At 37.5% G+C, this 11665-nt stretch overlaps 1 protein-coding gene across 1 annotated transcript; it reads right to left on the bottom strand.

Annotated features, from left to right (window-relative positions):
- Window positions 1-981: 981 nt before the first annotated feature.
- On the bottom strand, window positions 982-11665 carry LOC310644764 (meprin A subunit alpha-like; the record flags this gene model as incomplete). Its single annotated transcript, XM_083370070.1, has 13 exons — window positions 982-1163; window positions 1473-1640; window positions 3317-3784; window positions 4020-4235; window positions 4869-5003; window positions 5777-5998; window positions 6929-7104; window positions 9547-9664; window positions 10283-10358; window positions 10436-10476; window positions 11295-11351; window positions 11493-11517; window positions 11606-11665. 13 exons carry the CDS (start codon window positions 11663-11665, stop codon window positions 982-984), a joined length of 1944 nt encoding a protein of 647 aa, XP_083226196.1.

Raw genomic sequence — 11665 nt, forward strand, 5'->3', positions numbered from 1 at the left:
GTAGACTGAGATACATCCTTGTCTCCTTTTGACAAAAGACATTCAGACCAGCGCATGAAACAGTGCATTTTATTATCATTATATTTTCCACTTCTGTTTTCAAGGGAACAGAGCCAGTAACGGTGAATCCACAGGCCAACTGTCAGAAATTGTTCCTGGCAGCAGATGAAAGCAGAGGAGACGTACATTTGTCAAGAATTTCAAGGATTTATAAAACACTACCTGGTTCATGAATAACTGCAGATATGACCAGAAGCAAAAAAGAGAAACAAAGCTTTTAATTATGATTGTCAGCAAGAAGCAGAAAGATAAATTACACAATCTTTGAACTTGAGAAATAAAACTGATAAAGTTTTCCTGCCCAATAAGTGGAGCTCCTATGTAAAAATAGAAATTCAGTCAAACAACTGATCTAGATGCAGACATACATTCAGAGAGCTACATCATTTCCTTAATCTATATTTTATATTACGATGAAGCCCAAATAGTTCTCAGATTTTTTTTCTACATGCATCCAAATAAAATAACTAAGTTTAAATATGCATGGTCATCACCTGGACAGCATACCTAATATAGTTCATATCGTCCACGCTGCCTGTTGCTGTTGATTTAATAGTCAGACTGGCAAGCTATGCTGACTAAGTTTCTTGTCCCCTCACCCTAGCATTTCCTTTGATCCTTGATCTTGCATTGAGGATGCCACACATAGTGCTGAGCACTGTTTGAGCTTGTCTTTACCAAAAACAATGTCTTTGTCCCTCACATTAATTGCATCAAAAACGTATGTAATTCATCCTCTCTCCATTCTGCCTTTTGCTCCAAGTTGCTCCTTCTCATCTGATACCTATCAGAGTTATACAACAGTCTGATCACATCAAACCCAAAAGCGCTCAGTGCTCTTATCTACTTTTTCTGCTTAAAACACCTGCCAGACCACCTCCATATTCTCTGTCCATTTTTTTCTGTCATTTTTTTTCCTTATCACTCTGATCCCATGGTCCATTCTTCGATTTCTCTCTGGGCTTCCTGTCTCCTTCTGAGTCCAATACAGACATTCCATGGTGTTGGACTTATTCTCTCGACTGTTCTGTCCTGATACGTGCCTGGCCTTGGTGTTGCTGCTAAAGCTCTGCTACCACAAGTAGTCCAAATATCACCTTTTTCTTTACCAGGAAAATGTGGTACTTATTGGACTTAGCTATATTCCCTACCCGGGCTAAGTTCTTTAAAATGAATCAATTATCTTGAAATCTTCCCACCTTAAAACTACACACAATGAAAAGATGTGCAGCCTTTTCAAAGAACATCTCAATAAAAACTACTTTTAAAACTAAGATAGGAGAAGTAGGCAAACCAACAACAGTTCAAACTCAGTTGAAGCAACTCTGCTTTCAGTATTTTAAATCTTCCTGTATACAGCTATATTTTTCAAAGAGTTCAGTGAAATAAAATGAACAAAATTTTGAATTTACCTTCAAAATTTGCCAAAATGATGAGATTGCCATTTTTAAGAAAATTCCTCCGATACAATTCATTATATGGCAAGATGTAACGCCAACCCAACTTTGGACCTACGTGGGTGTTATATAAAGGATCAAAAGTTCCAGTAATGTCAGCCTTATCCCAGAAAAGTTTGCCATCTGTCAAGCAAAATAAACAAACAAGCATAAATAAACTGAAATGGACCAATATTTTAAATATCCAACCTCCAATATTTTAGTATAAGATTCAAATAACCAGGCACAACATTCCATCCAACATTTTTTTATAGACATGCTTATATTCTATTTGGAATTTAAGATAATTTTGCTTCAGTGGTGGTGGGAGGACAGTGTTGTCCTCCCTACATTATTTTATAAAGTCTGGGTTAATAAGCTTTCTCTTTCTCCAGGGTAATTTTTGAAAAAAGTGATCTTGGTCTAGTTACCATAACTTTCGTTATAAGTTCTGCTGGTGATTAACTATAAAGCCCTACATGGCTTGGGAACAGGGTACCTGAGGACTCACCTTTTTACAAGGGTTTCTACCTGACCAATTAGATCAAATAGAATGGGCATGCTGCAGATCCTGTCAGCCAAAGATTGTCAGCTGATAGGGGCTAGAAAAAGAGCTTTTCTGCAGCAGCCCCTGCTCTGTGGAACATCCTCCCCTCAGAGATTAGAATGGCCCCAATCCTGTTAACTTCTTTAAAGCTTTAATAGACCTGGCTATGGTCCCTATGCAGACATCTCATTTCAGTATATACACTACATATATACACTAATTTGAGCCTGGGACACTACATGCCACAATGGCCCCGCCTCTTGGCTTTATTTTTAAGAGACCAGATGCCTTGCTTTGTATATACTCAAATTAGATGCTTTAATGTTTGTTAGTGTTTAAATATTTTTATTGTTTTTATTGTTTTAAAATGTTTTTAAGATTTTAATTGTAATATGTGTTTTTGAACTGCAAACCACCCAAACTCGTTTGCTGAGATGGATGGCTACAGAAATCAAATAAAAAATAAATAAACAAATAAACAAAAAAGAAAGAAAGAAAGAAAGAAAGAAAGAAAGAAAGAAAGAAAGAAAGAAAGAAAGCTTTATGTGTTATACAATGTGCCTCAGACACAGCATCTTGTTTATGACTGTTTCTGCATTATATTTTGCCAGTGAATACAGATGCAGCTAGATGCTACTTTACTTTCAGAGTCATACTGTAATTTAAAATGCTACTTATAAACTTTGAGTCAAATGACGGTATACAAAATTATTGCCATGGTCTCAAAGCACCTGCTTTTCCAAAAGGGGGAGATGGGGAAATTAATAAAGTAGCCTGTAATACTATTAGTAGATACATTTCCAGGTGCCTAACATTTTGTTTTATTTTCAGGTGCCAACTAAAAATACTTTTATGCCTGTTTTTTTAATGCTTTATTGTCACTTGAATTTGTCATAGGTTCTAGGGATTGTCTCAAATTTACCACCTCAGAATTTACCATCTCAGAATTTGTAGCATTTCTTTAGATTGGATTTCACTCAGTAAATTAGAAATGGAGGAAGAGGTGTAGAACACAATAGTTGAGTTCTATTCTGCACAAAATTAGAGCTGCTTCCCTCTGCTAACCTAACATTCCAAAATTGAAAGTTCTGTCCTATTGATACTGTCCTACAGTATCTTCAATAATTCTGATTTTTAATTTATACAATTTGATTTTAATCTATTCCGTCGTAGGGATTATTTCAGCACAGATTTTTAGCAGCCTTAGAATTATGCTTCCAAATTAGAGAGAAAGCAGTCAATTCTGTACAACCCGAACACCCCTTAGACTTACTGTAACGCTGGTTGGGATTTGTAACAAAACTTCGACTTTCTGACATCCTTTGGGTGATGTCAGGATCTTGATCCACTATGGTTAATATCACTTGCCTGTTCCCAGCTGGCCACTCTAATGCTCCATCATTCTTGCCACTACATAAAGAAAACATGATTCCTAGGTAATCTCCATTTGAGTTGGCTGGACCACGGGGATAGAGACTGAGCACAAAGCAATAGCCCTCAGAGTTATAAAAGATAGGGCTTGGCAGATAATCTCCTTTTGAGGAACATTTTAAAATGGAAGTGAAGTTTCTTATCTGCCAAACGCTGGTAGGACATTGCGTTTCAGTCAGAGTGACATCATCAATGTGAATTCCTCCCTGGGAATTGTTTGAGTCTCCTATAAGGCCATGAAAAAGATAGCGGAATTTGGTCCGGCTGCTGAAAGGAATGTTTGCTAAGTTCCACTGCTTCTCTCCATCACCTGAAAGAGGAGAGGGGAAAATCTAATATTTGATTCATTTACATATTCAACCCATTTTATGCTGCTTTCCCTGCAATGATCTCAAAGTGATATTTAGCAGAAGTAAAGTTTGAGGCCCTTTATTTGACCTCAGAGAAGCAACAGTTTTGTCAAGGTGCATTCCAAATTTTGCTTAGTAGTAAAGATAAAAGCTGAATCTTTGAAGTAAATCTTCAAAGGTTACTTGAGAACTTACCCTGGATGCTTTTCAGTTTTATTGACTTCCTAACATTTCCAGTACCGTCATCAATTTTAAGCCATATAATCAGCTCATCTTTTGGACTGCCATCAAATTTGTAAAAAAATTGTAGGCACTTCTCATTTCTTCTTGGATAAAGAATACGGGACTCCAAAATGGCTGCTTCACCTGAAAGGCCTTTTGCGGTATCAAAACTCATAACGTACTCTTTCTCTGTAAAGTAAATGAAGATGATTTAATGTCCTGTGGACCATGATTCATTTTGGGACAACTGTACAGGATTTCACTGGGTTTAAACTGAAGCACTTGTGAAATTCTGTTACTATAATCTTATAATAAAAATAATATTAGTGTTCATAACTTTGGCTTTCTAGCTCTGTCTACCTCAAAGGGCTGGCATCAATTTTGCAGATCTGAATATGCTTCCCTTTCCTTCCCTCTTTCTGAAAACTTAGAAGGGTCGATTCTGAAAACTTAGAAAGGTCGATTCTGAGACACTTTCTCAAATAGCATTTGTGCCACAGATCAGATTTCTTTTGTTTGACCATTGCCTTGGTTGTGGCTCTTTGTCCTGATCCTCAAGGTTACTCCTTCTGCCCACAACATACAATTTTTTTTGAGGTTCATATATTTGCAAGAGAAACATAATAAGAAAAAAAATATCTTTCATCATAAGTAGATTTCCACTACTGATTATTTTGTCACATATTAACATTTGGATACAATTAACATTTTTAATTCTCTTTTTTTTTCATATGCTATATCCTCCCTATTGGCTTTCATTATCAAATGATTTCCAGTTGTACAGCCACTCTCATCCATTTAAATTACACACTAGAATGTTACCTAAGCAGTGGTTGTTGTTATCCCGACTTGTAGTCAAGGTATGTTCCCAGTCCTTGTCGTCTCTTCCATTTTGCACCATACCACAGATATTGATGGACTCAAATGAACATTGGTCAAGGAGGGTAAGACTGGAAGCTGCAGGAAATACCCCCACATTTCAGGTTAAAGTAATCTAAATGCAAATAAGAGAGGCCTCTGTTCTGCCTAACAAATTTCTTCCTAAATTAGTGTTGAGCTCCTTCAGAGAACTAAAACATTATGAAAACTACCTTGTTAGGATAGATTATTTTAGAACCATTCTCAGCTCCATATGAGCAAGTATTAGTATAGCATTATGTGCTATAAGTGTTCTGAACCAATAGTTTTATAGGATGTAGTGAAGTACAGTAGCTGGGAGGCCATAAATGATCAGAGGGTGCTGGAGGCACTAAGTGGGGACTAATAGTCATTTGATCCTGCTTCAGGGTGACAGGCAAGCTTAGGCCACAGGTTGGGTATTCACCAATTATGTAAGATTGGTGGTTGTTCAATGAAACAGTGTGGATATTAGTTCCTTGGGTAATTTAACTTCCTCTGGTCCTTTTCAAAGATGATTGATTGGTTAGGATAATTTATGCTTAGAAGCATCTGAAAGATTCCTTGGGAAAAGACATGTTGTATGATATTGTATGATCTTGGGAAAAGACATGCAAGGCTTAAAAATTGAAATGGGTGCAATGGGTCTGCATTCTGATGAACCCTGAAACACCTTTGTGCTTTCAATTCTGTGGTTTCCATAGAACTATTCCTAATCTAATATAAAGTGGTAGACTTAGTTGTTAACTGTTCTTTGTTGTTAAGAAATATTTAAGATGTAAGGTTTTACCATTACTATAGCATAAAATTTGAGTAAAATAGAGTAAACTTACCACAATGGTACATGCGGTTAAGCCTTTCTACATCTATCTGGCTCATATCGTGGCTTTGCCCAATGATGTTGTTGAATTCTGGAATTTTTGTTGTAATTGTAGGGACAGATCTGTTCTTACTGAATGAGTAAGGTCCATAATGCATGACAGATTCATAATCATATGGAGTGTTTAAATCAGAAATGAAACTGTCATTATATTTGTCAAAGTTATATGCCTGACCTAGGAAAGAAAATACCAAAGCTTTTAGACAAGTTTGACAATTAATAGTTTAATATTTTTATTAAACAATTAAGGAGGCAATCATTTATAACAGATCTAACTTGAACAACTTCATTCCTAATACATTATTTATCAGTTGGTTTCATCACATCCCTTATATTTTATTTAATATTTATAAGAATCCATTGGAAATTGCTTTGGAATTTTAGGTGAATTAATTTGTTGTTGTTGCATTTTAAGTTCCAAAGAGCAGACAGAACTCAGTAATGGGTTGGCTTTTTGTTTGATAACTCAAAGCTAGAGCAGTTAGATATGTTGAGTTTACCAATGAGACATTTGATACAAAGAATAGTAGACCATTATGCTGTGCATGGTTTTATATACTCTCTTAGAAAACGAGATTTAAAGTTTGGGAATAGTCCTCAACCTAAAGTAAATTTATTCTTGAATAATTAAGCAGTAAATAAAATCACATACAGATTTGTAGATTGGTCTATACTTAATGCACAACATGGTTGCATTGTATTGAATCTACCTTTTGTGCCTCTTTAGCTTTGTGGCCCTGAGGCTTTCTGTTGTCTCTATTAATTGGAACAGATATTGATAGATCTGTCTTTCAAATTTAGGAATTGTCTTTTAGATAAGAAAAACACAGAATTGTTCATTCTCTCTTGAAACAAGTAAGAGGCCCAAAATACACAAGTCAGCCTGTTTTTTTCCCCTCGCCTGAAACATGTGGCATTACTGCCTTATGATAGGATTAATATCCTTTTTTAATAATTATAAGGTAAGTAACACTTTTTAAAATCAAATTGAACGAGATGATTTCTAACTGAAATCATCTGAAGTAGTAAGAATCCAAAATGGGCATGAAAGATTTGAAAGGTGCCAAAGCTTCCTAGTATCTTCTTTTCTGTCCCTTCCACTTACCATTAATGATTTCATTCCACAAAATCTTAACATAGTCGTCTCGATCAGTGCGTGACTGTTCATGAAAAAATCCAAGGGCATGCAGGACCTCATGCTCCACAATTTCTTTATATTCACAGCCTGATCCAATAGAAATGACCTGGCCAGTCTGAAGATCTCCCACATAAGACCAGCATCTGTTATACCATGATATGTTCATTCATCAAAACAGCTGTTTTAATACGAAAACTAATATAAAACACAAAGCCATTTAGCCTACAAGAGCCAACCAATAGCAGAGTGAGAGGTTCCCCCATCCACCACATAGGATAACATCTTACTTTTCTAAGTTATCCATTCAAAAAATATATTGATGCTGCTTTATATCAACCAAATGCAAACCCTTGAAGATACCTACTCTTATAGTTCTTAACAGGCAGAAGATCATAGGGCTATTCAAGCCTTAATAAACAGGACTTATATCGAACATTCATGAGTTTTGCAGAAATGTCTCTATATTCAAAGGCTTCTTTGCTTAGACATTAGCCTCACTTAGATGGCAAGGAAGGATGATGTCATATGAACAGAATTAGTCAACAGGAGTCTCTAACATGGTTCCCTTCTCATTTAGGTATTAAGATATACAGGTTTACTAACATATACATTCATGTTTATTAATAATCCATGTGCTCCAATAGGAGGATGTGAAAGGACTATTTATTGCATGTCCCTAAATCAAGATCTTGCAGAAGAGCTCAGTGTTGTTTATAAAAAAACTGTAGCTTATTTGCAGATGGAGTTATCATATTTATTTGGAGGCGAGGGGAATTATTTATGCTAAGCAACCCAGACTGCATTGTCACTGAAAAGCAAGGAATGTCCCAAAGCAGAGGTTGCCAACCTTTGGGGTACCAGGGACTGGTTCTGTTTTCTGCAGACCGGAGAATACATGGTTTGTGTGCTGCCTGCATCCCGCAGATGGGGCTTTGCTTGTTTGTGCAGACCGGTTGCTGGCATGCCGTGGCCGGTACTGGTTCACGGACCGGGGGTTGGGGACCCCTGTCCCAAAGCACTGCATTTTTACTGAATAATCATTAAAAAATGTATAGAGGAGAGATCACAGATGTATACAGAAAACCTATCTATATCTTTACAGAAAGGATAGAGAGGCAGGATGGATGGGAGAAATCGCCGCATTACAATGTTCACTGAGGTAGTATGGCAATCTGTGATGACCCAGGGCACAGCACAGAGGCAATGCAGTCAGCTGGCAATTCAAACCGCCCTTTAATTGCTCCAAATTTTCCTCAAATGCTCCCACATTTCTGGCAAGCCTCAGAACAAAGGAAGACACACACACCTTCAGCCACCTCTGGCTGCAAATAGTTTCACATACAGTCTGATTAGAAGAGTAATTTACTCAAGGCCACATAGATAACAAGGAATGAAACATATATCCAAAATCTAACGAGTCTGTGGAAATACAAGCTTGCCTGAGCAGTTTCAGAAGAGAAGCCAAAATACAATCCGAGGTCTTTGAACATCCAAGCAATGTTGTCAGTCCATCCAATGGTCAGATTTTCAGGGTTTCCAAGCAGAAATCACAACACAGAACAAGAGATCAGCCACAACACACAAAACTCCAAGGAATCAGCATTTGTTCCCGACAAGTGCCTCTCCCCACAGTGTCTCCTTAAGTCTCAGTCTCCAAGTGTGCCTTGTGGAGAGGCTCAGGATGCTCTCCTCTCAATTAGTTGAGCCTGCCTGTGTTGTTCCCTCCTTCTCTCCACTCCCCGTGCTCTAGGATCAGGAGGCGGTGGCCCTTGCTCATCGCCTGAACTCTGTCTCTCCTGTTCATTCTGTCCCAACCCTGAAAGGCCCTGGCCTGCCTCGGCCTGCTCTTCTCCACATTCCTCTGAAGCCACAGACACCTCTCCCTCGACCTCCATAGGGTCCCGTTCCAGCTCATTTTCCTCAGCAGATTCAGGCTCCGGCGGAGGCATGACAAATCCATTATTTCAGACTATAGGCAATATCCGTTGTCTAATAAAGTGAGGGAACTTTATAGAATGCTAGCATGCCAGGAATTCTAGAAATCTCCTTCACGATAATTAGGATTTACCTACACGTTTTCCTAATAAAGCAGGGTTCAGCCCCAAACGAGATTCTGTGCAGTAAGCTATCTGTGATCTCAACTGGAACTGCAATGTGCAACCTGGGGAAGATGAAGAGGAAATCTACCATTCCTTCTGGCAACAAGCCGGGAATACGTTTCCTTGAATGCACTGACATCTCAATAGGCTGCGCTGCAGACTAAGTGGCACCTCAAGGGAAACAGATGATGCAAATAACAGGTGGAGACTATCCAGATGACAAGACGGGCATGCAAGGGCTTCCTCTTCTTGCTGATAATAAACCATTTCAGTGAAATCAAGGAAACACAACCTGATCCAGCCTTAAAATATGGGAGTCAAAGAATGTCAAGAGGAAAAGGCCTAGTTTGTGTCTTACGCTAGGTTTCAATAAAGAACGAGAGAAGGAATATAGTATCATTTTGTGTACTTTAACTATGGGCAATAATTATTTAAATGCAACATCTTTCTGTCACAACATTAGCTTGTGTGTTTGAATAAATTTACCCATCCAGCTTTTCAAATTGGAGGTAGGACTTCTCTCCTTCATAGGGTTTAAAGTCAATGCAAGATTTGAGTCGAAACATCTCAAATGCTTGAAATATGACGCCCTTGGTATTCAGGTCTGAAAAAAAGGAATGCATATTTTATATTCCTATCCAGACAAATGAGATAAAAATATTATTTAGAAATATTAGATAACTGTGTTTCATTACTAGAAACCTCTTTCTCACTCAGTGCTCCTTCCTCTCTTCAGGGCTAGACTAGAAACATCCTGGAAGAAAGCAAACCACTTCCGTATTGCTGCCAAGAAGGTTACATGGAGATAACTAATGGGTCAAACTCAAGGAGATTTTGTCTTTATCTACTAAAAAGCCTGACATCTGGAAGAACTGGCTGGAAACATTGAAACTGAAACCCAAGAGGAAGTGAGGACTCAGTTAAGGAAGAGAACTCTGAAGGAACATTTTTAGGGAGTTGCAGGGGGAAGAGGGCAGATGATCCATTAAATTTGCCCTCTATTGGAATTTACTGCTTAATCCAGGGGTGTCAAACTGCTGGCCCATGGGCCAGATGCATCATGAAGAAACCATACCCACCCCATTGCTGGCAATGAGGAAAAAGCTCTGATATGTCACGCGGCATCACGTGACGTCGCGAGTTTGACAAGTCTGGCTTAATCCCTTGTATCCATCAAATTAATGATTAATCTAGTGTTCCAGAACAGAAAATGTCTTCTTACCTATACTGGCGCCCATTTTGTATGGAATTGGAAGTTTCCATCTATAGGAGTCATTTCTCAGTGCATTTTTGTCAAGCTGTTAAGAAAATTAAATATATTTTTTTAAAGTTTATTTTCTAATCTCTTTATAAAAAGTAGATCAACCTTACATACCAGGATGATAATGTCGCCTTCTAAGAACTTCTTTCCTGTTGCTAAATGTGGAATGAACAACAGTTAAGGACAAAGCATTATTTAAGAAATTATTACAGGTTTTTGTTCTCTAAATCTTAGACACATAGATAAAAACCCAGCATCCGATATAATTTTTTCCTGTTTACTATTGACCATATCCATGTCTAGGAATCACTCTGGAATTTTGCTGCAATTCCTACAGATATTTAGCTTGAACTTTTTTTTTACTGGACACAACAGAGTGAATCGACATATATTGGATGTCATTAGTCATACAGTGATGTAAGGTCCTTTATCATAAAGAGTCTCTCAGAGCATACTCTAATGTAATGGGTATGAAGGAAAATAATTGTGATAATGAGGAAGATATGATCAGTGGAGAAGAGAGAGAAGAAATTAAGGATGCAAGTCAAGTTTATTTGTTTCTCCAAAATTGTCCTTAGAGAACAAATCAGCTCTTCGTCTACGTGAAATCCCTTCACAAACATGAAGAATGCAGTCATAGCTCCTTCAAACTTTTCTTCTCCAGACTAAACATTTCCAATTTCCTCATTCTCTTACGCTGCTTCTAATTTTTTGTGGGTTTTTGGCAGTGACAGAACTCATTTGGATTCAGCATTGTAGTACTCAAAACGTCACATCAGACAAGCTAGTCCTTCCAGATCTCACCACCAAGAATGGATGAAACTAACATGCTATCTTGAATTGTTCTGTTTTGATGTTCTACAGGCCTACTCTTTTCTATTAATATCAGTGGATTCAAAGAATGTGTTTGGGAATTTTTTTTATTTATATAATACATATATGCACAATATTTCTCTACAAAAGATTTACTTACCTGCATTGATTTCAGGGATGCCTTTTCTAGGTTTTCCTTCATCTAAGAAGTGCCCTTCTAAATGAATAAATACGTGTATTAGTATCAAATATATACTTCTTTACAGATCATTATTTCAGACTGTATGCTTCCCACCTTAGAAAAAGATATTCTTTTATTTTATTTCATTTACTTCATTTTGAGTTTGTTTTGATTTACCTTCATGTTCTGCTATCCTCCTGATCTGCAACGGCAATTGGACATTTTTAGAAAAGCAAGGAAAATAAAACAGTATTATGCCAAGTCAGGAAGCATCTAGGGAAGTACCATACCGTAAAAGTGGAAGAGACAGTCAGCATTACTGCCAGGCACAGGAGCTGAGGTGAAGACAT

Source organism: Vipera ursinii (genome assembly GCF_947247035.1).
Source record: "Vipera ursinii genome assembly, chromosome: 1".
Classification (NCBI taxonomy): Eukaryota; Metazoa; Chordata; class Lepidosauria; order Squamata; family Viperidae; genus Vipera; species Vipera ursinii.